General features: G+C 35.4%; 1 protein-coding gene across 2 annotated transcripts in view; it reads right to left on the minus strand.

Moving 5' to 3' along the window:
* Window positions 1–25,760, minus strand: part of LOC124409934 (potassium voltage-gated channel subfamily H member 7-like) — a 73,683-nt gene that overhangs the window by 31,598 nt on the left and 16,325 nt on the right. Inside the window, exons 4-9 of one of the 2 annotated variants that reach the window (XM_046887906.1) lie at window positions 25,576–25,729; window positions 16,893–17,190; window positions 15,710–15,878; window positions 15,032–15,100; window positions 11,974–12,098; window positions 11,686–11,766 (exon numbers count right to left, since the gene is read on the minus strand). In XM_046887906.1, coding sequence (XP_046743862.1) covers window positions 11,686–11,766; window positions 11,974–12,098; window positions 15,032–15,100; window positions 15,710–15,878; window positions 16,893–17,190; window positions 25,576–25,729 — 896 coding nt within the window. The remainder of the gene's footprint in view (window positions 1–11,685; window positions 11,767–11,973; window positions 12,099–15,031; window positions 15,101–15,709; window positions 15,879–16,892; window positions 17,191–25,575; window positions 25,730–25,760) is intronic. The other variant, XM_046887907.1, reaches the window with a different exon arrangement.

Below are 25,760 nucleotides of genomic sequence, written 5' to 3' on the forward strand. Positions count from 1 at the left end.
TCAGTCTATATATGCAACGATTATTGATTAAGTAATTTATGAATTTAACGAAATTTTCTTATTTCTCTTATTTAAAGTATAATAATAGCAAAGTGAATTTTACAAATCCTTCACTTTCCCGTTAACTTCTCTTTCATTATCATTGATAATAATTTTATTTTTTATATATATTCACGTTTTATTTATGTAACATAAGCTCGAGTGACTTAATCATTTATAAAGTACTATTTATAGTACATTATGCTTAGACAATATAACGTAGATAGACATTTTCGTGTGACTTTTACTTGAGTGTATGTGTATAATTTTCTCAACGTTATAAACTCGCTCAATTATAAACTAATTTATTCCCTTGTGGGTCGGTAGAAAAAAAGATGAAATTTATTAAAATAATTTTTACGGTAAGCAATATTGAGTTCGAATTGAGTTACAAGAGGGGAGGGAAAAATAAGAATAAGAATAAATTGTGGATATAGAAAAAAAGTGAAAAGATACTCTCGTGTAAAACGCGACACGGTTTTTTCTACTTCTGAGTATGTACATTTGCACGTAAATATATGTCAGTATATATAGTGAAAAACGTTGAATCAATACGGAGCCTTTAACCTTTCTTGTTGGTCTTATGGTACATGGAATATAGATGGGATCATTTATACATTCCAGTACATTACACCAATGTATCAATACACACGGTATAAAATCGAATTCGGTAAGTCGATACTCTTGTGCTTGACAAGTCTCGACGACTTGATGGTGTCTCTATGAATGGGAGGGAGAAAAGAAATCATAAAAAAGAACAAAAAAAAAAAAAAAAAACGAAAAAACCTAACAAGAACTCCGGTAAAAAGGAAACTCTATTTCACTATCGCTATATAATTTCTGTTTATATTTTACATCTATTTATGTGTATATATATATATATATATATATATATATACTTTGTGCTTCGTGTTATATACTCGTGTCGTCGCAATACCGCGAGATAATGATCCCCTCCTGGCGTTTGGTTCGTTTTTTTTTTTTCTTTCTATTTATTTGTTTATTTGTTTATTGTTATTTTATATTCTTTTTTACTCCGTTTCTTCGATTATCATACGGTTTAGTTTCCGTTTTACTTTCCTTTCCCTGTTACTTGACTCTCTCAAAGAACGGGATCATTGGTGCAGGTTTTTTCTTTCTGCCTTTTTCCCTTTTGTTTTCTGCATTTTTAATTTCGATTATCGTTTTAACTTTATAATTTACTCTCACTTTTGGCACTGTATTAATTGCGTTGCGATTTTTGGTTGTAATAACGTTGTGATAATACTTCTCAACTAGCTATGGAGTAATAAAAAAAAAATGGACTACGTATTAATATTTATCGTCGTCGTTTTTTTTTTTTTTTTTTTTTTTTTTCAATTTTTAACCTTAGTTTATTCGATAATTTTACTTATCAATTCATTTCTGTATTCTACAACTTCATCACGTATATATAAGTTTCTTCACCATCTGACACATCGTTTCGATAATATTTCATCGTCCACTTTACACTATCCGTTATACGTGTACATATTTTTCTTTCCTCTTATACACGTGTATGTCAATATTTTCTAAAAAGAATCGTCAATTGCGTTAGACAGAATAAAACGTTTCGCAGAGTCGCCGGTAGAAAAGAAGCGATGAAATGGAATCTTTAATGTGAAAATAAGTGGTGGATTTTCAGTCACATCACTCGTGAAATTATGATGTCGATAAATAATAGAAACAAAGAAAAAAGGAAAGAAAAAATATCAAACTTTGCCTCGCAGTCGATATCACTGAATTAATAACAATAATCAATCCAGACGATATTCGTGCAGCGAGGCGATCCGCGATGAAAAATTTGTAGATAAAACAAGAAAGAAAAGAACAGAAAAAAAGAATAACAAATGTGCACACAATACGAGAAACAGAAAGAAGAATTTGTTAACACAGTGACGAACAATGAAAGAATGGTGAAAAAAAAAAAAAAAACTGTTTCATTATTTATTTATGTTTTTATACTAAAGTCGAGATATACTCGGTGCAACGTTTAACTAGACAATCTCACTGCGTCATAATCGGATATAAAAGAAGATAAAAAAAAATTGACGAAAGAAAAGAAGAGTAAAAACAAAAAAAAATGGAAACAAAAAAAAATTGCCTCGTACAGAAAAATGAAAATCGACGATTTGGAATGAAGAAAAAAAAAAAAAACGAAAACTATATGTATTTCAATATGATCGGTGCAATGCGTAGCGGTTTAATCCGAAAATGCAATTTTGTTCACGTTCGATAATCACGAGAGGGTGAAAAAAACAAAAAACAAAAAAAAAAAATTCTCGCGCTAAAGGGTGATCCGCGAGGTTACGTTTAAGGGTACGCTCCGCTCTGCTTTAGGCGCTTGGTACGACGGACGAGCAGAAGTTGTTACAACCAACTGCGACGCTCCTCTCTCAACGGCGAAACGAACGATCAGAAGCTGACAGAGAGAGGGAGAGAGAGGGAGGGAGGGAGGGAGAGTGCTAGAAAAGAGAGGGGGGAGGGGGAAGGGGTAGAATATTCCTCGCACACCTGTACAACCCCCGGGTATTGATTGTTCTTCCTGCGCTGGCGCCATGACTCGTGTTGTGACCCCCCCCCCCCCCCTCCCCTCTCTCTGTTCGCCCTCCTTTCCCCTCTCGAGCCTTCTGCATCCCCCGGAGATTCGAGGGGTCGCGAGTGTCTAGTGCCGCGAATTACAGACTACAGAGCGCACGGTCTGTAGATTCTGGGTTTGTTTTTATTTCCATTTTTGCGGTTGGTTGTTTCTTATTTTTTTTTGTCTTCTTCGTCGTCAACGCCTAACCTCATTTCTAGGTTAATTTTTATTCACCTTCTAATGTATATCTCGCTCCGGCTTCCCCGGTTTTATCCGTTTAACTTATAGCTCATACGTAACGTATGTGTATATATATGTATATACTATATATGTATGTATGTCATGCAGACCCACGGACCCACTGAAATAAAGTTATACGACCCTCGACCTCTCGCGGGACTATCTTGAAACTGAAATGCGCTAAGTTGAGCTGCGCATCGTGCAGCAATTAACGCGCGCGATTCGCCCAGCTCTACTTATCTGCACACTTCGGTGTTTCCTGGGGCGGGAATGCGGAGGTAGAAATTCTGGCTTATATGTTCACACACGTGTAGGTCTTATATGTACTGCAGCGAGAGTTGATATTGAATGTATGTACATGTATACATATGTATGCATGTGTAACACAGGTTGTACCGCTCCCTGAAGGAGAAACTAGGGGAGAACTGGCTGAGGGAAAATGAAAAGTTGAGGGGAAAAAAGCTCATCGGATTATTGTATGCACGGTGCAGGATGCGTTCTTGAACGTTCCAGGGATTTAAAGTATAATATTAACGCTTTGGAATGATGATATAATATGTTTAACTCTTTGATTCGTACATTTTTTAAATCAATATTTTGCTTTGAATTTTGTTACTCGGGAGTTTTTTGGGTTGCTGATCGCAAATATGAAGTCAGCATTTATGAATCCTGGTGAAAGGGTGGACTAGTATTATTCCCGACTCGATAATTCGAACCTAAGATATTCTAACCTGAAATTTTTACGGTGGGATGCTAAGCATTCCACTGTGACTGGATAGTCTAGTCGAAATAGGTCTGAATTCAAAATGCTCGGCTGCAGTTTGGGTGCATTTTGCTTTATGAAGATTTTTGACCTTTGGGAACTCAAATCTGGAGTCATTTTTGAGCTGCATAGCCGAGGTTTCGAGAAAACAGCCAAATTTTACCTTTTTTTGCATTTTCCTCAAAAACTGCTGTCGATACATGAAAAATGACTTGACCATCGTGTAGAGCGGAAAATTCTACATCGAATTATGTTCTCATATGTCGAAAACAGGGTCGAATTAACAAAAGAAAACAGAAGTTATTTCATCAAAATTCTCCAGATCCCGTCGATAAGTAGAATTTCATTTTTCTTAATTTGTTAATCCGACTCCATTGCCGACATGTGAGAACATAATTCAATGTAGAATCTTCTGCTCTACACGATGGTCAAGTCATTTTTCATCTATAGACAGCAGTTTTTGAGGAAAATGCAAAAAACGTGAATTTTTCCTGTTTTCTCGAAACCACAGGTATGCAGCTCAAAAATGCCTGCAGATTTGAGTTCCTGAAAACAGCCTGTGTACCAAAATCTAGTCACGAGCCGTATATTTTGAATGCAGACTTATTGTGACTGGACTATGAAAGGGTTAAATTGAGCCATACATCACACTTGAATTTCATTTCAGGTTAATAGTATTACATTGTATCATGTATCGTGTTTGATAAGGCACACAATTATCGTATGTATACCAACCTCTCGATAAGACCGCCGACCCTACGAGAAAAAAAGAGAGAGACTACAAGAAAAAAAACTAAAGACACACGTTTTTTACGTCGTATATATCTGTAGAACACGTGTGACGTGGCATAAATTGTGACGTCATGGAAACGTTTGAAATTGAAACTTGGCCTCCTCTATTGAACACTTACATAACCCAGATAACAAAGGATGTTTGAGTCTGGTGTCAGGTGTTTAGTACAGATGTCGATAGATTGACTCACAGCGCCGTCTATTAAAAACTTACGGAACTTATAAATGAATCACAACCCCTTGTCCTATAAAATCTCCTTAAATTTGCAATAAAAAATATTGAGGGTCGCTTATCAGGATGAAAACTATCTTATCTCTCAAGTTGGACCAAGCAATACACATTTAACGTGACATGAACATCGTGACACAGTTTTTTTATATTGTATAAAGATAAAGGTACGGGGATGTAGAGAGATCGTGTAATGTGCGCGTGTTTTGGTTTTCTTTGATGTTTTCTAATTCAATATACCCACATATTATTATTTGCACTGAAGCTGTTTTCCGGTAAACAACTCAATTTTTTCCTTATTAATATAGCTGTTCGCTGGAGGGTAGAAACATGTGGACCGGCGATTGAAGGAAATGCAATATTGGCGCTACTATATGTATATATATATATATATACATACATGTACAGTATGTTCATTGATATATATTTATACGTATAACGAGAACCCTAAGGCTTGTGTACGTAAAAACAGAGGAAACAAAGAAGCTGGAGAAGGAGATGAAATATATCCTAACCGCGTTTATAAGAAGGAAAAACAAAAAAGCTTTCACGATTCTATAAGGAAAATAACTTTTCCCTTATTTTTTCCGCTGTATTTTGTATTTTCATTTCAATCCAATATTCTAATCAACGATGGAAAAACATTTATTCGGCTTTTACAATATGAAAATTTTACTCACTGCATTTAATATTATATTAAATATGTAATAAAAGGGAAAATGAAAGCAGATATTTTTCAAAATCTGAAAAGATTTCGGATTCGATCGGTACTCTAGTTTTCAAGTTATTCAAATGTAATCATTTTTTTTAAATCGAATGATATCTCAAAACCAAATCAACCGATTTTCATAATTACTGTCTCAATGGACGGGACTCTTAACTGAAAAATTAATAGATTTTAGATTCGATCGGTTCTGCGATTTTCGAGTTATTCGAATAACAAATAAAAAGAAAAAAAAAAATGGAACTGTGAAAATTTGGCTAATTTCTGTGGGTGATAACCAATGTGTAAAATTTTTTCCCAAATTTTGAAAAAGTAAAAAGACGATCCACTTTTTGCCAACATAAGGCATCAACTGCCCAAGTTTCACTCTGATCGCTTGATCGGTATACGAGTTTTGCATCTTCGCATTTTCGAGGTGTACAACGCGTCTTTATAACCACCTTAACCTCTAGGACTTAAAAGTGGTCATTTCTGTACAGCTTTCATGTACTGTCACAAAAAACACAGCGAATAGATCTGACATTTCGCGATTCTAACCTCAATTTCATGCTTCGTAAACAAACGCGTAACATGTTTTTGTCTTATAAAGTATCCTGTGCAACATGGAGGCAACGGTCTTTTCGCCTCGCGTATTTGAAATATTACAAACTTACGCTCGGTACGAAAAGACCGCGTTTGCCTCCTTAATTGTTATACAATATACCATTTTTCCGTACTCTACAAAAACCACAGACCAGCAGAAGACTTCCTGTTATAAATCGTACGAGGAGCTTGAAAAAAGGAGTGAAAAAATGAAAAAAAAAAAAAAAAAAGAAAAACGGGGAATCGGCAGGATCGTCGACCCTCACCTGCTCGGCCCGCGGCTTCGTCTTCTCGTCCTGCTCCTTGGTGAGGTCCTCGACCAGTTCGTGGAGCAGTCGTATGTCCTGGGGGCTGCAAGGGGAGCGCGGATCCCCCGCGACCCCCGCCCCTATAGTGCGGGGCGCCAGATCCGGGTCCGCGTCCCCCGGCCCTGGGGGGCAGACGCGGTCGCCCTGCGGCGGCGCTGCGAGTTCCCGAGATCCCGCCGCTGTTCCCGCCTCCGAAATCCTCCCCGCCTTCCTCGTCCCACCCCAAACGTCGCGGCCCCCGAAAACCTCGGTCACCTTCTTATCCTCCCTCTCATTATCGTACATTTAGTGCATTCGAAATTTATCATCCACGGATCCGCCGACGAATCGCCGATTTTTTCACTTTTTTCACTAATCTTTTATATATATATATATATATATATAATAATTTTTTTTCTCCCGGGAACGTGTGATTTTTTTTTTTTTTTTTTTTTTTTTTTTTTTTTTTTTTTTTTTTTTTTTTTTTTTTTTTTTTTTTTTTTTTACAAAATTAAGCCGCTTCTCGCATCGTTATTGTCTTTTGTATAATTTCAATGTTTTTTTTTTACTTTCTCTTTTATTTATGCCTCGCTTTTCTTCCACTCAAACTTTTTTTTCAACCATCTATTCATTTTTTTGCAATAAAATTATCGGTTATGTGTTATTTATATTTATTTATAGTTTTGTCTAATCGATTCATGCATTTTTTTTTTTTTTTTCTTCTTCTTTTTTCTTTCACACTGATTTCCTCTAATTTATATCGAATAACTCTTCGCTTCTTTTCGGTTTCAGTCTATAATAACCATCTTTAACGTCGATGATTTCTTATCATCCTGCGACGATTTAATAACTTTATCACCAATTTCGCGTTGGCAGAATATTATCTACGGTGAGTGACAAATTATAAAACCATTATATATCATACTATACGAATTTATTTTTACCATCATTATTATTATTATTATTATTATTATTATTATTATTATTATCAATGGTGTTATCGTTTCTTATACAGAGCAAATAGATTTTCATCAATTGTAAATCTTTATGTATAATTCTTAATGCTAATAATCAATTCGAGCGCAATTGTTTTCAAAAATTTCTCTAATATATGCATAAATTGATTCGATCCCGTATTTCTAAATAATAAGAAAAATAATAATAATAATGTCCAGAGCGATCAAACCGTTTTAGGGAAAGAAAAATTTTGTACAGGGACCAATATCTTAGAACGCCTTCTATATAGGATACAATTGATCCGTGAAATATCTTTTAATTATTGAACTTGGCGACAATTATTTAATAGCCAAAAAAAAATACATATATGTATATATATTTGAGCCAAATAAAGACGCTATAAAATTCTTCTTTATCTTTAGCTTTGCAAAAACAGTGATCGCTGATCTTCGAATTTGAATACCGAATAAGTAAATCGTAGTCAAAATTCATGGCACAATATTCTCATAAAATCAGCAGTGAGATGAAACTCGAAAAAAAAAAAAAATAATAAAACGTATATAAATTTTTCACGCGTAAAACGACGATAATAAATATTCGATATAAATCTATAAGCGAGTTGAGAAAAAGAAACGTGATCGACGACATGTGAAAATGAGAAAAGAAAGAAAAAAAAAAAACTGCTAAGCTGCGTGACAGTTTCGAGCTTTTAATAATAATAATAATAATAATAATAATAATAATAGTAAGATGTAGAGGAGGCACACGATCCGCTTCCACCTAATTCGCGACGTATGCGAAATATGTGACGAGAAGACGTGCGTGTGTCCGTTGCCAATGTAAGAAGGTGGAAGTGAACGACGCGACGGTGTATTCTATCGATTCGCATTACGTTCCCAGCTTTGCAGCCAACCTCCCCGCAAGTCGTTCCGTACCGTCATTTGCAGCCCCGATTACAGCTCTTTATACATATATATGTAACGTTCTTTCTCTCTTTCTCCCTCCCTCCCCTATATGTATAAGAAAGTCCCCGTTTTTCACAGTTCGTTGATATAATTACGGCGTGGATCGCTTCGTCATTTTTAATCGAGTGACCAAAATCGTTTGCATCTCTTTTTTTTTTTTCTTTCGTTTCTTTTCTTTTCTTTTTTTATTCCCTCGGATTTTTTCGATGACTCCTAATTCATTCGAACGTTATTTCATACCTTCGTTTTCCTTATCGTAGCCGAATTATTGTTCTTACAAATATTTAGCGTATATATATATATAATTATATCGTTGTAACGAAAGAAGAAGATATATGGAAAGGAAGATAAAAAAAAAAAAAAAAAACCTAAATTTTCTAACAAACTCAACGACCTCGCTAGCGTGCATTAAACTATGATTATTTTAATATATATATATATATATATATATATAAGAATAAATACCGAATGAAGATTAAAAAAAAAATTATCCTTATTTAATAAAAATTAATGCGGAATCGCACTGCAGTGGTTAATTAAAAAATGAGCTTATCAAAAATTATCCATGAAATTTTGTACAGCTGCATGTAGAGAGATACTTTTTTTTTTTTTTTTTCGTTATAATTTCTTTCCATTGAATTCAGCCTCGTCGCCATTTTATTATCTATATGTGTCACCGAGATATTTTGTTAAATGAAAATTTTTCTTTACTTTCCATTTTTTCTCTCCCTCTTATTTCCTCACCCTTTTTAGCAACACGTCGATACATGAAAAACGAAAAAAAATAATACCGTCGTACAAAGAACGTTCGGTTATAAAAAAAAAATCAACAAAAAAAATCTCGTCCACGATTTTCAGGTATTTTTTTTTTTTTCTTTCTTTCATAGATTACCTAATTGTTAGCAGTTTTGTTTGATTTACTTTTTTTTCTAGCTTTTTTTGTAATCGTTGATTTGATCTATCTTATTCTTCTTACTCGAGCTCTTATTATATTCTTCCAAATATATACGTACGTACGACACGTATGATAAGTGTATAAATTGATTCGCTTTCTCTCTAATTTTCATTTAACAAATTCATGAAATATTTATCGAACAAATAGGTACAAAGATGAAATATTTCGTGGTAGGCGACGTTCCGCGGTGCATTTTGGCAGTAGGTTATACAAATTTGCGGGCTCGGCGGCGTGTCTGTATGGATGTGTGTGTGTGTGTGTGTGTGTATATATATATATATACAATATGTAGCACGTTTGTTTCTTCGTCGTGGGTTATACTATAAATAATTATTTATTATTGTTGTTATTATTTCCGTGGGACGGAGGAACGTGAAACGTATCGTCGTCGTCTGCCGGAAAACGGTGCAACTTAAAATGTGCAAATTTGTATTCGTTATCATGATTATTATCATCATCGTCGTCATTATTATTATTATTATTTTCATTATTATTATACATAGTTTCTCGTCAGAATGAAAATACCTTTCATTTCATACATAATCCAATTCCGCAATACGTGTTTCTAAAAAGAATTCGAAAGATCTTATCATCATTATTATTATCATTATCATTATTGTTATAATGTCTATATTATTTGCTCCAATTCGTCACAAATATAAAATTAAAATTTTACAATATATTATCGTATACTCGATGGATGAGAAACAAAAAAAAAAAAAAAAAAGTAGACAACGAAAACAATTCACAAAAATGCGGCGTAAATAAATTGACAAAAAAAAAAAATATGTATATATATATTTGTTTTTTTTTAAATAATTAATTCTTTCCAGCTACACGTTTATTCTTATTCGTTTGTTTATTCGTAGATTATTTACCTGTAAAAATTTTACAATATCGTTCAACTTTGCGTTATACATATATATATATACATACAAGATATAAATAAATATATATATATATAATATATATATATATATATATATAAATATATTGTTATTTAGTTTTGAATCTTTTATTATTTCGAAATACCGAGGAACGTCGTTACTCGCACGCGGGTTATTTATTTAAACGTAAGACGCGACGAGGAGCGAATGTAATATCGGGACGAGAGAATGAAAAGAGGCAAGTGTGAGCCGCCGACGAGACACACTGCGACACTAACCGTGGCGACGGCAGCGCCATCGACAATTTTCTACCAGAACTGAATCCCCACCCCCGCAGCCCCTTCTCGAGGCGACGAACTGCAGTGCATTACATGCCGTATATACAGGGCGTTCCGTGCCAATCACCCATTCCGTCGGTTCACCGCGATCCCTCGGTCGTTGTTTTATTTATTATTATTATTATTACTAGTTTTTTTTTTTTCTCTTTTTTATTATTGTCTCTTTCCGAACATTTGAAAAATCGCCCGGGTAATCGATAATCTGCACTCGCGTGTTTTTCGTTACTCTACCGTATCGTTTTTCTTTTTTCTTTTCTTCTATTTCTTTGTCCATTCCTCGCGTTTTTTTTTCTTTTTTCACCCTTTTTGGCAATGTACCAACGGCATTTGGCAAGCTTACCTCTCAAGTATCGAACCATTTTTCTACCGCGCACACAGCTCGTTGTTGCTATTCCTTTTTATGCTACTCTTATAGTTTTTCAACGTACTTTATACATGTTGTATTGAAAATTTGATAATAGTGTTGAAAAAAGTAATGAGGGCGAACGGCGATTGGGGAATCATTGAAATTAGATTGACGACGTTGCGTGTAACGTGTGTGTAAGAAGAAGCCATGAAAGACCATGAAGCGTTTTCTTCTCTCTCTCTCTCTTTCACGCCTCTCTCTTCCTTTATTTTTTCTTTCTTTATTTCTAGCTTCCCATCCTAGAGGATTTGTACTGTCGGATTGTTCGCATTCATTCGTTTACCGACGGAAGTTAATCCCGGATATGCGAACCGACAGTTTGACGGCCGTCACGTCATTATATTATAACATGAGTTACGTGTTACATAATATATCTATATTGGTTATAACCCATATCGACCTTAAGGCAATCAGATCTAGTCGGTTTCGATGTGTTATCACAAATTGATCTAGTTTTGCAGATGCTGTATATTTTTACAATATTGTATATTATCGTAAAAAAAATTTCACGATTATCGCAAAATATATTCTATTAATTATTCGAATTAAGTTAATCGCGAATGCAACGAGGTATATTCGTTTAGAGGAATAAAAAAAACTTGAGAATATTGGATGAAGAGGTTAAAATTTCTTTTTAAATGCTATTAATCACTCGTTTTTTTTTTTTTTTTTTTTTTTTTTTTTGATTATTCATAATTGTGAAGCCATCGATTCGATTTATATACCCATACATAATAATTATATGATATGTGTGTAGAAAAAGTAAAATCAACAAAATTTTTCTTCCATCGGAAAAACTGAGCATTTGTTGTTGAGGGAAAAATGTTAATTTGTATTCGGAATCGCGATTACCGCATTCATTCTATACATCGTGTGACTATAATTATGATTATTATAGGCAGATTGGAATGTTGGTACTAACCTGAGCGACCTTTTCCCCCATGTTAGGCGTGTGCATTGCTCCCTGGAAGAATTTCGCCGAGCCGTTATCTTGCAGGGAGAACTGGAACGAGATATAATTATGTAGGTTAATAAAAACTGTTATATATACAGAAATAACCCGGTTAATAATAGTAAGGAATTTGATCGCGTGCTGTAATTTATTATACCTATACCAAGAATAATTCGATAATTTATATTAACTTTTTTGACAATTACATGTATAATATTATAAGAGTAATAAATTATTTCGCTGTTTAGGTTTATTTACCTTGTGCTTGATAGAATCAGGTCCCATTTGACTTAGCGAAGGTGATTTCCGGTCCCTTGAAGTCCGCCATTTTTGAAGATCGCTTTCAGACGCTACGCCGGGAAATATCTTGGAGTGTTTTGTGGCTGGAAAATATTCATAGATAATAAAGGTGGATAAATGGAACCAAGTATTAACAAACGTTTCGCAGAAACGAGCGAGAGACAAAAAAAAAAAAAAAAAAGTAACATATGTAAATAAAACTTGAGATTTTTATTCTCTTCTCTGTATAAAATTTGCACGTTTTTATTTTCTTTTATCTCTTCTTCTAATCAAGTATTACATATAAAGTCAGTTTTCTAATTTTTTATACATGTATAATCGTTCGTTAATTCAGGCCCGAATTTTGAATTCCAATTAGCTTTAAATTGTTGTAGGTAACAATGATTTTTCGATATATCATTGACAGCTAATTTCATCGAATAGATACAGGAAAAATTGGAGAAACTTTTAATAAAGATCGTAAAATATTCTTGATCATTATAGTTCATTCATAACTGTAATTTAATATTATTTTTATTATATCAAATTCCAGCCTGAATTAAACTTATAGATTTATTATAGGTACAATCTAGAAGCGCTATAACTGCAAGTGAAATTGTATATGTATAGTTGATACATAACGCAGTTCAATTGTACATAATATAATAAATCGGCACTAGAAGCTCTAAACCTGTGAAAAGAATTTTTGGAACGGTAATAACAAAAAGGAAAAAGAAAAAAAAAACGCAAAACCAAGTAAATCAATGAAATGAGAAACGTGTCACGAACAGTATATAACGTCACTCGATATACTCTCGTCTATATTAATAATTCAGCCACTACTAATTACACGATGTTGTATTAGATATTTGATGATTAATATGATTATAATAATAATAGTAATACAGGCATTGTAATAATAGTGATGATAATAGTATTAGCGAGGTTGATGATTTGTACAATGATCAGTGCGAATTGAAATCGATTCGTAATAATTTCATTTCAAACTTCTTCACATCCTTGGGTATAAAATTATCGTTTACGTTATTATATACCTCCTGGCTCGTTTCTTTTGGAATTATATAAAATTCCTGGACACTTCTCATCTCTTCGTATGCATGAATTGTAAATTTGTAGCAGAATTCAATGTTCTATTTGCACGTCTTTTTATAGAACATCATAATCGATATTCTTTCCCCTGCATTTTTCTTTATCGATTTTTTATTACCAATATATTCATTAGAATTATTGAATTTTTCCACCATCGTTAATTGCGTTATTATAACTTCAACACGACTCGGGTTAAAATTGATAAAATTATATTCTTTTTCATATTTTTCTTTTCAATTCATATCTTTTGTATCTGACATTTGCATGGTCAATATACCGTGGATATGCAATCAGGTCCGTGGAGAATAAAAAATTGGCACTTTAGTGGACCGTGCGAGAAATACATCGACATCGTTGAAACGAAAAAGGATTCTGCATGAAGAATATAACACGTATGTATATTAGATACATGTATATGTGGACATCTCTGCGGTGCCAGCATCTCTCTCTCTCTCTCTCTCTCTCTCTTCCCCTCTCTCTTCGTTTCTCTCTTGATCGTGACGATAAATGTGTCACGGCGTAATATAAAAGTGATAAAAGTGAGGAAGGTAGGAAGGAATGCAGAATTATAGCATAACATGCCGCCTCCGGGTTGAGGAACCGTGAATTGTCGTTGATGGTATAGTATAGATGGTATAGAATTTGAAAACAAAAATTCATTCTTAACGTACTATAGCATAATATAGGTGCGGCCAAAAACGCATCAACTACTGTGCTCTTTGAAAATTCATGTATAAGTATAAGGTATCTGCGTTATTGATAGTATAATATGCTAACGGGTGTAAGTGTGAGTAGAGATTATGGGAAGAGAAACGCAAAAAAATTATCGCAAATCGTTAGGTTAAGATTCAGGCAAAAACCCATCACTGCACTCTGTCTCTATCGCTCTACCGTTTTCCGTACCGCTAATGTTGTAAATTACTGCTACTACTTGGCATATTTTTTCCCCATTAATTTTTTCACCCACTCTACGTTCTAGCGGGTAAGAAGACGATTCCAACGACACCAGACACGATGCCAGTCCGATAATTCATGCTTAAGTTATCGCGTCTTGAAATAAAACAACGGCCATTGTTCGATTGACCGTTGAGCGCTAGCAGCCGATTTTTAACATCGAGGGCAAATATTTCCGCGGCGAGTTGACGGAACGACGAGTTGTTTGGTGTCGTTGGAATCGGCTCGATCCCCTCTACAGATTCGACGTAACGGAGGAATGAATTTCCGTTGAAAAAAATCTGAAACTGATGGAAAAATAGGTTGCATACAGTTTCACATCTCTGAATAATATTAAATTCAATCCGCGTTCGCTCAGTAGCGTGAATACAACGGCGATCGATTCGAACGGGGAAAACTGCGTGTCTGTTCGACGAGTGTGTGAGTGTGTCAGGCCAGAGTGAAAGTGGAAACAAAATGGCCATAAAAGCTTGTGGTGTGGCGTGTCGTACGTGTATCCGTGAGTGTATAAATATCGTTTGAAAGATATTTACACACACAGAGAAACGCGCACACGTACTCACATACAGTTGCATTCGCAGATAAATACTGGAATCTCAAAGCTTTCGGGTCGCGTATATATATAATATATCGTGTATACAAGAATCGAGGTATGTAAGCTATGAAAGCGATTTGTCAGGCTTGATTGACTAATAAATTATATATACTTGTATACTATAAAAATAAGAATTTATCGTTTTGTTAGTCAGAACTGCAGCGTCAAGCTCGGTGTGTAATAGTGGTAGCTTATCATTATTATACATCATTATATGACGATAATAACAGCAATAATAATGATGATAATAATGATTGAAATTAATAATAGTATAAATCGGTCAGTATAGTAAACGGTATGCAATACTTCGAGTTGTATATATTTTATATACGTATAACAAATATATACGAGCTCGTGTTTTTTCCTTCAAAGCTTTACCTTCGGCCAAGTTATCGAGGGTCGCCGGTCGTCGTTCGAGGGCCACGTTCTCGCTCCCTCGACCCGTTACTAAAATATTATATTTAACACCTCATTTTTCACTCAGAAAATTCATTTTCATTTAATTGATTTTCAATTTTTAATCTAAGATAATAAATATAATAACAATACACTGTACCATGGATTCTTTACTTTGGCCATTTCTTTCGCCGTTGTTGTTGTTGTTGTTGTTGTTGTTCAGTTTTGTTTTTCTTTCTTTTCTTTTCAAACTCTCTAAACTTTCGTTCTACCATTTCTTAATTAACGACTAACTGTATTTTGTTTCCTCACTTCTATCTCTCCAAAAAGAAAAAAGCACAAGAAAAACTTGCTCTTGGTATTACTTAATTAAAACACGTAATTATTAAGTGTTTGGTAATACATATTACGTCTATATACCCTCACGCATGTATTTTATTTAAAAATATGCATTGGTACACACAAACGCGAAGATTTTTCTACACGCATACGATGGTTTGAAATAAAATACGGTTGAGGAAAGAAGGGAAAAATAGGCGGGGCGGAGGGGGTGAAATCGGAATTTAGGGGATTCTATTGAATGCGGTAAACAAGTATGTGGCATACTTATGTACGCAGATTAATGTAGAATGAGGTGATCTTTCCGAGAAGCATACTTACAGACGCTGCAGGTTAGACTCCGGCATGGCGTTCTCCCGGCTTCCGGTTTCACCATCCTTCGTGATATGGCGTCGAGACTTGCCGCGTGGGAAACGCTCCTCGACGGGCCTTCCGCGGCTCCGGATGACGAGTTTCCCGTATCGTCCCACATCCCGGACTTCTGGGAAACCTGATAGAGAAATTGGAGTTGTGTTGGTTAAAAAAACGCCGAGGTACGTCGATTTGAAAAAGGTAGTAAAGTAGAATGGTGACGTAATGAAAGTGTCGACGTTATCAATTTTTCAAATACACGAAAATGTGATTCGTTGTGATTTCAAAATGTAGAAGGGTTAAATGTTGCGAGAATCCAAAGTGTAGAATCCTCAGATATTTGATATTTGACCAAATTTAATTCTGCCTTTACTATGGCCATTCTATATTTTCGCGTTCTACGTTTTTACTCCAATTTTCCTACTTTTGCATATCACTGCATTTATTTCGACGATTCTAACATCTGGCGTTCTATACACTTTTGTTCGAATCTTTACAGTTTTGTGTATTTCTAGATTTGTTTTTCAACATTGTACACACTGGTATTCTATAATTTTACTCGAATTTTTGTATTATTCTACATTTTCCCTTTTGGCTCTCTATGTCTTCATCGTTATCAGATTTTCTCAATTTTTATTAATTCGATATGGCAAACCTTGATCGTTTGGCGATTCTACTTTTTGGGCTAGGCAAAAAAAATGTAAAAAAATGATCAGACAACAGAAGAACAGTAATATCGAATTTTCAACAACACGGAAATCTAATCCATTTTACAATTTCAAAATGTGGACAATTCGAAGCAAAGAAAATCCGAAATGATGTAGAAATATCTGTGTCAAAAAAAAAAAGCCAAAACACAGTAGAACCGTCAGAAAGAACAAAGATATCGTCAGACAAAAGACATATTTTTGATAATTCTACACTTCGGTTTTCTACAGGCATCTCTTACACGTTTCTCCACTTCAACATTTCTATTTCATCCTTTTCCATATTGTAAAATTAAAAAAAAAAAAACAAAAAAAAAAACAGTTTTTCGCATTCTTGAAATTCGACACGCTCACTCATCCCTTTTCCAAAACAGTTCTACATTTTCAACCCTGCACCCTTCTACTTTTCATACTTAACATGTCGGGGCGAACAAGTTTAAACTCACGTCACTCACGCCCTCTGGACTCGCTATTGGCGCCGTTCCGGTTCCGGTTCCGGTTCCACCGGGCCTTCCGTACCCCCCGTGACCGACCGACGTCGTCCCCGTCGTTCCCGTCGTCGGCGTCGGCGTCGTGACGCTCGTCGCCGTATTTCCGCACCCGTTTCCCGATCCTGCGGCGCCTCCTTGCACCTGATGCTGATGCGGGTGATGATGCAGGACCGCCGAAGGTGGCGGGGTTCCCGTTCTTGCTCCCGAACCCCCCCAGGAGTCCATCATCGTCGGGGAGCCGCGCGTCAGGGGACTGAAAAAATATTTGGATTATTACATTGCGGTATTGACCCGTCGAGCATGCAATATAGATACAGCGCAGGTCAATGCCTATTTACAATTTGTAATTAATCATAAGATTTGAGTGCATCTTTCTTTAGCACAAAATAAGAATATGTAATTTGTATTTTAAGCGCTCCGAATTACTGGATGTAATTAGAAAATGGGATTTTTTACAGTACGTCTGAAAATTATAATCGTAATCTGTAATTACAATTTGTAAGAAAAATTATATGTATATATATATAAATTTTTATTGTAATTTATAATCTGAAATTGTGATTTGTAGTTTGTAGTTTGGAATGTGCGATTCATAAATTGTAATTTGTAATTTGAAACTGTCTAATAACAATTTTTAGCAATCGCTTGGTTAGAGTTTAATATTACAGTCTAGCCAAAAAAGTATCAAAAGAAAATGAGAAAAATAAGTGATTGTTTGAGTTGACAAGTTTTAAGAGTAAAAGTCCGTCTTTTCGGTGACAGTAGAAAAATTGAAGAACCGTAACTTTTTATCCAAATACATCGGTAATAAATAATTTCAGACGAGTTACAGTAACGAGAAGTTTTTTCTTGGTGTCAAATTCGTACAGATTTATAGTTCACCAATTTCAATAAATAATTGTACTTTCAATGAACATTTACAAATCAGATCAGAAAAACGAATATTTAGATCACGAAGCATTCATTTGTTGTACTTAAACGCAAGTTCTATATCGATTTTTCCTACATTACTATTTCGGCCACGTATAAAAAGATGAATAGAAACTCAAGATCAGGGAATCGATTGTATAAGATAGCTACACAAATACAATCAATCCAATCAAGCTGAATCAGCGTCCACGATTCATCGAAAATGGATTCACGGTAAGATTTTTCTTCTCTCCGATTAACCAAAAAAGCAGAATATTTGTTTGGACAAAAACTGTATCCACGATACGCAAGAAGAAAAAGATTTCGGTCGTTTTTCCGTATCACTTCGATCTAATGGAACCTGACGAACATTCCATCTAAAAAATTGTTCAATCTCATCGTTAATTTCGCAACCATTTTGTCTGCATATTGTTTTTTTTTACGGACAGTATTGCACCCAATGCATCGAATCCACTGTACAATTCCTTCCTCCATTTGAGTTAGGTTAGGTTAGGTTAGGTTAGGTTAGGTTAGACGTCAAGTCCTCGTCTGTAGATATTAAGCACGTTCCACATGCCGCGAGCCGATCTAACGGGGACAATAGAGAGATCCGGGTCTAAATATCTAGGCGCCGTGTAACACGTGTCTATAGACGTTTCGCCCAGCCGAGTTGAATGTGCAGGGTATCCACATACGAATGCACGTATGTATTAACCACGGACCTACAACCTACGGCTGTCCTCGGTCTAGATTTTACCACGATGAAGTTTTTCCCTTCCCCGTACAGCCTTCCTCTGCACCGCGTGCACCAGAGTGAGTTCTGGCTTGCCATGCACCCTGAGGATTTCAATCACCCTAAACAATCAGGCATGTATACATAGAAAATGAAGAAAAATGGAAACGAAACGGTAGTGCTTCGAAGACATGTATCCGCGAGTAATGCAGCCCGAGTATTCCGTGAAACTGACCGTTCGACGCCACCGGATAGGCAACCGGACCTACACCTCGTACACCAACATTACCGGAATGCAGCTCTAAATATTCGGAATATTCTTTTATACGAAGAGTGGTAACGACGACGAGAAAAATTAGAATATAACCTATAAGAACGACACGGAAATATGGGAAAAATTGATTTGATTATATGCCGGAAGTTTTCGGTGAAACTTGTCGCTCGACGCCTGCCTCACAGCAACCGAACCTACACCTCGTACACCAGCATTACCGGAATGCAGCTCCGGTTGCCTGTGGATCAGGCGTCGAGCGACAAGTTTCACCGAAAACTTCCGGCATATAATCAAATCAATTTTTCCCATATTGCCGTGTCGTTCTTATCGTTGGTTACATTCTACTTCTTCTTGTCGTCGTTATCACTCTTCGTATAAAAGGATATTGATATTGGCTGCAGGGGAGATTTGGGGTAACGACGAGTGCGTGTTATAGCGAATCGGGATCAAGGTCAGGAACAAGGTCGCCGAGGGGGTGGAGAACCGAGCAACTAACCACCCTCCTCTCCTCTGCCCTGCTGCAGGCAAACAATTCAGTATAATTTATCACGACTTCGTTAGTATATGCGTATCCATGTACTTCATATACGTACATTCTGATACTTCTGGCCTTCATGTATTCACCTGTATATACATTTTACATTCATACATGTAAAATGCACATCGGGTCGAATCGCTGAATCCAAGTTTAGGGTATAATAAGATTATCACAGCCGTGCAGTGTTTTATTCCATACATACAAACACGTAGAAAAGAATTAGTCTTGTAGAGCACTTTACTTTTACTTCCTTCTTCACGATATTTTTTCGATTGTTTCCTACCGTTTCCTTTTTTTCTTTTCTATATAATATGTTTCCGCGTTAAATTTTCGCGACTAAATTCGACTTAAAAAATAAATTGAGCCATTACAAAATTCACCTCGATCGACTTGGTGCGGGTGAAAAAAATCGAATGAAAACCCAAAGAAAAAAAAACACCAGGACAGTTTGTTTTTTTATTCTCTTAACTCTTTGATCATTTTCACCGAAATTTTTGTCCTCATTGTTCTAATACTGCTGTTAAAAATAATAATACAAATAGTAATGATAATAATAATAATAATAATAATAATAATACATGTCGTCGTCATTTCGTCGAATAAAAATTAAACTTCGGAGTTTAATTATCCATGCATAATACGGGTGTAACAACAGGCATCATGGGATAAAATGAAACGGGGGTTAGAGGGTAGAAATGCGTTGTTTGTGAAATAATCAATAGTTGGGGCAAAGAGCTGCAGAGCGCGAGGTCAGGCTCGCGCTAGTGGAGTGTGTCAGTGTTGGGTCAGACTGGCTGCTAGTCTCTCTCTCTCTCTCTCTCTCTCCCTCTCTCTCTGTCTACTCCCAGCTTTCCCGTTGTCTGCCCAGGGATCGATAAACTCCCTGCCGCTACACCAACCCCAAATACATGTATTATACACATGTGTAATTATAAATGTGGTTTTCACTTAAGTTTGCTGTTTTTTGTTTCATTATTAATTTTCCTCTTCATTCTTTTCGGCGTTGACGGGTTTTTGCGGATATGATAACTGTTGTTCAATAAATAACGTAAATAACTCAACTTGTGTAGAATAATAATAATGAAAAAAGGGTAAGAATAACTCGTGTTAATTCACGTACGAGTTTCGACTTTTCGTTTCTTTTTTTTTTTTTTTTTTAATTCTCGACGTTTCTTTTATACGTTATTGTATTATTGTATTATTTTTTTCTACCGAATAAATTTCCCACACCTTTAACTAAGTATTTCGCTAATAAATTCTTGTGTTTGCATGGCATTAATTCGCTTAACTACATGCAGCAAAATTCCTCATCTTCAATTCCATATCTTTTTTTCCCCTGCTCATTCAGCAATTCATATTACATTTATTATCGCCATCTTTATCATCATCGCTTTTGTCGTAGTTACCCAGAATCTACTATGAACAAAGAACATAATACACTCCGAGGTACAGATTATAAACAACTAATAATTCGCGTTTAATATTACACACGTATTATACCTATAGCGTGCATAATAACGGCATAGGCTTAATACATGCATATTATAAATATATATTCGTTGTACACCTACTTCCAGAGCGATGAGCAAGGATTTTTGGTTTTTTGGAATACATCCAAGATCAGCCCCGCAGGCAACACGTGTTTAATCGCTGACATCAGACGACTTTTGCCGCAAGCTGCAGAGAGTTCAACCGTAATACCTACTGTACACTGTACGTTATGATACATACCCGTGCCTACACTCATATATAACATAATAATGCACCTATGTAAAACGTTGTACGCGCCCATCTATCCATCGATATATCGAACCGGTTATGTAAGTCTTGTAGTTTCTTGTAAATAATTTTTTCCGCTCTTCTTCTTCTCTATTCTGTGACGTGTGTGTGTGTTTGTGTTCGTGTGTGTGTGTGTGTGTGGGCGCATTTCTCGAATCGTTACTTTTCGCGAAAAGCTCGCATTGACTCACTAGCACATGTTATACGTATAAATGTATGTTGTATACATGTATATATAGGTATGTACACATATACGTATACAATGTGTGTATATTAGAGCCTGCTGCACGAAAACAGCACGCAAATTATCCCATAATGTCGTACACTGTTGGTACTAATGTGTGCGTATATTTTTTGTTTCAACGCTAGCAAACGTGTTTCGTCTTTTTTTTATTTTGCTATTTTTTTTTCCTTGATATTTTGCCACGCTTCTTTTCTTCCATCGTGAATTTCTTTTTGTTCCTTCTCTTTATCTCGCTCGCTCTATCAACAATCGGTTCTTTCTCACAACTACTATATAACGTCGTCATGTTTGCAAAAACTATGGTAATAATAACGACTATAAAGCAGATCGCGTTGTTGGTTGTTTCTTTTTTCTTTTTTGTCTATTAATTTTTCAGTCAAAACACAACAAAGGAAACGGAGCATAAAAAAATCTGTGTAGAAATTGTTTTTTTTTTTTACGCGTGGAACATCTTATCGCTCGGTGTGTAGCATTTGGTGGGACTAGTTTTCTCCAATGCGACGGAAATGTGTAACCGGAAGTAGGAAGAAGTGGGTGCTATTGAATATATTCAATTTAGTATGATATGATTCTTCGACGCGGCCTGTAGTTGGCGCTTGTGCTGCAGCGTGTTAGCTGGAGTCCCGAGTAAACAGATTTCGGTCAACCGCCGCCATCTTGGCCGCCATATTCTGACGAACCAAAATTGTGGAAAGTTTTAAACACACATAAGTAAGTAGAAACGTTGGAAACTTGATAAACAAAAACATTACCAGCTAATATTGTAATACGATTATCATATAACTAAACATCGACGTTTCGATCTACTTATATGTGTTTAAAACTTCTCACAATTTTGGTTCGTCGGCAAATGGCGGCCAAGATGGAGCCGATTGACCGAAACCTGTTTTGTAGAGACTGATGTTGGCGAGGACGGTGAACATCAACATTTTCATAAGGTTTGAAAAGAGAGAGAGAGAGAGAGAGAAAGAGAAAGGGAGAAAGAGAAGGAAAACACAGGTAACGACCGTTCGTTCTGCTAACCTTATTTCTTTTCTAAATACGTTGAGAAATAATCACTTCAATCAATGTATTAATAAAAATTTAATACTTTTAAGAAAATTTTACTCGTATGTGATAGTTGAAAAAAAAGAATTCCGTTAAATTTGAAAATAGCGTATTTTCAACAGATTTTTATCAATTAAACGTGTCTCACGTGAGATCCAACGGCCATCCCAGCCTGAAAATTTGGATTCCCGATTGAAAAAATCTCGGCTTTCACATGAAAGACTCAAAAATAAGATAAATTTTGGCAGCGCGTGAGAAATAGCGGTTGATTTTTTGTCTAAAAACGTGTTTTTGAGGTTGATGTTAAAAAGTTATCCAAAAATGAATAATACATTCAAAAAGGATGAGAGGTTTTCTCATAAGACACATATTTTTTCCCAATTTTTTTATGCCAGTAACGATACGAAAATAATTCGCGTTTAAACCTCAGTTAGGTCAAAATGATAAACTTTGATGTAGCATTTCTCGCGAATGGTAAGTCGTAGAAGGTTAAAACTTGCTGAAGTTTCCAATCTTAGTACATACTAAAAGAGAATAAATTTTCAGACCGATCAATTTGTTGACGTTGATAATTGATGGATCGGCCTATATATTTTGGGTATATTACCTTTTCTTAAATTTTCATCATGTAAATTATCAGGGTGTCACATTAGGGTGTTTCGAAAAAAAAAAAATTTCATTTCCCATCGGGTCACACCTGTACGGTTTAGGTAAAAACAAAAATTCTTGCAAAAGATTGGCATTGTCGATTTGATTTTTAATATTTTTCCCCCTTTTTATCGAATTTATGATAGATAATAAAAAACATTTTCACACTCGGATTTCAATTTTTCATTCAATATTTACACATTTCCCATTACAATGTAATTAGGAGGTAATTAAGCTTAATAAAATTATCAATGATATTAAGAGTTAATTGCTTAATATTTCGTTAAACGTTTCTTATGTCTTTTAATTGAATAATAATCAGAAAATTCGTTAGACGTCCCAATTAAATATCAACTAAAGAGTTAAAATTCCAGGAGCATTTCATTTAAAACACAAACTGCTCCACCGGCCGTTCTAAGCACAAAAAAAAATGTTTACTAACAATTATCCGTAAAAAATAAACTATTTCACGTGTGGCCAGTTAGAAAATCCAATTTTTTTATTTTTTTTCGAAACACCCTAATGTCTCATGGACATGAAACCACCCTGTCTGATGGACGCCTCTTAAGGGGATGCAGGCAGATAGACAGACGGCTCTTGTGTATTACGGCGTCTGCGTACAAGCGTTTCGCGTGCAGTCGTCTCGGCCTTGGATGGCCTTGCAACGATTAACCTCTTCCCGTCTACAAGGGGCTGAGACTGAAGGGGGATGGATAGAAATTAAGGAAGGGGTGAGAAAGACCCACAGAACTCCTGTACAAATCCCGTAACATGCCAGCAACCACCCTGCAGCCATTTTCAGGGTATTAAAACGATATGTCTGACGGTTGTGGAGAAGATCGAGAAAGTTTTTGAATAAAAAAAGAGTCCCTTAATTGGGTCTTAAAACTCTTTTATAACTAATATATTCAGTGAAATTTTCATTGAAATTATGGTATATTTTTATTACATACCAGGTTAATTTTAATGACGGTGAATAAATTTTTTGTTCAAGAATATCGTTGTTTGGATTATTATTATTATTGTGGTTGTTATTATTAATTTTATTACTGGTATGTTGTATCGCAATAATCTGAATTATTCTGAAACGTTTTTAGTGAAGTTCTTTTTAGTAATTGTTGCTTTTTTTTTCCAACATTCGCGCCAAGGAAAATGAAAAACATAATAAATCGGCATTATTTATACTATATTTTAAACGTTGTTACCACTTACCTACACAAAAGTGAGGATATTTAACTTGAATAGAATTTACAGCGTTGATATGTTAAAACATTTTGCGATTAACGTTGATTCAAAACCGGGTTGATTGATTGATTTATTGATTCGTTCGTTTATTCGTTCGTTGATTTATTCGTTTATTTACTCTCGCTAATTGTACATGTCTATAGATGACATTTTAACAGAGAGTCGGTATTGGAATGAATTTACTGCAGCGGCAGCTTGAACAGCTGCTTCTGCTTCTGAAGACGCGGTATCGAATTCTGTATAAAACCAATTCCTCAATGTCGCAAACATATTTTTTTCCATCCCTCGTGCAGATACACAACGCAAAGATCGGATCGTATATCACTCGCAGATGTATTCGATGCAGCTCGTGTCTACGTACGTTATACATGTATACATGTATGTATGTATGTATTTACATATCTATATACGTATAACTTGTATAATAATCTACGATATATACGTATATGCCTCTACGTAGACTTGTTTACCAAGATTCCCCAAGTACGTAGACATCTACGTAGACATTAGGTGCACGATATTATAACCTGTTCAATACATTTGTTAAATTTATATAAATTGTTAATGTATTTACTGCACACATGGCAGGAATAAAATGAAAGAAAGGAAAATAGGTAAGTTGCAAAAGGAGGAAATCGATCGCGTTTTTTTATTAAAGAAAAATGAAAAGAGAGAGAGAGAGAGAGAGAGAGAGAGAGAGAGAAAAGTTTCTTCCGTGTGTTCGGTTTTCCTTGATCGTTCAATAGATGGTAAAATCTATTTTTGAATACCGATTTATACGGAGTTTTATATACTAGATATTCGAGTCGATATTGTTAGTTTAGATTTCAGTCAGTAAGAAGTAATGATTTCCTCCAGTAAAGTGAGAGAGAAAGTCAGCGAATTTTTTCGACTATTGTTAGTGACCAGTCTAAAAATTGTACGATTTAAAAAACAATTGACCCCCACCGAATTATAATCTATAAATCGCACATCGCTGTATAGTACATAACATAATATACATTTATACACATTCGTTATAAAAAAAAAAAAATCCGAGCGGAATAGTTCAATTTTTGATAAACAATAAATTCAAATTAAAAAAAAAAAAAAAAAAAAAAAAAAACAAACAAATGAAGAAAGAAAAAAAAAAACATCTCCGTGTACCGAATTCGAGGATTTCAAGCTTTCAGAGATGTAATTTATATTAAGGCTTGTATAAGAATGAAAAAAATTACTCACCAATTTTCCGAGGCCTCCTCGTCGAGGGCGTGAGAGTCGGCGAGTCTCCTCGGTTGAAGGGTTGCCGATGTTCTTTGGCGTCCAAGAACTCGGGGTGGTCCGACGACTCCGGTCCTCGATAATCCGGCCCGGAACGATGCTCGCGCCCTGTCGACTGCTCCCGTCACCCATCATTGCATTCGATT

Source organism: Diprion similis, chromosome 8 (genome assembly GCF_021155765.1).
Source record: "Diprion similis isolate iyDipSimi1 chromosome 8, iyDipSimi1.1, whole genome shotgun sequence".
In the NCBI taxonomy this organism is placed as follows: Eukaryota; Metazoa; Arthropoda; class Insecta; order Hymenoptera; family Diprionidae; genus Diprion; species Diprion similis.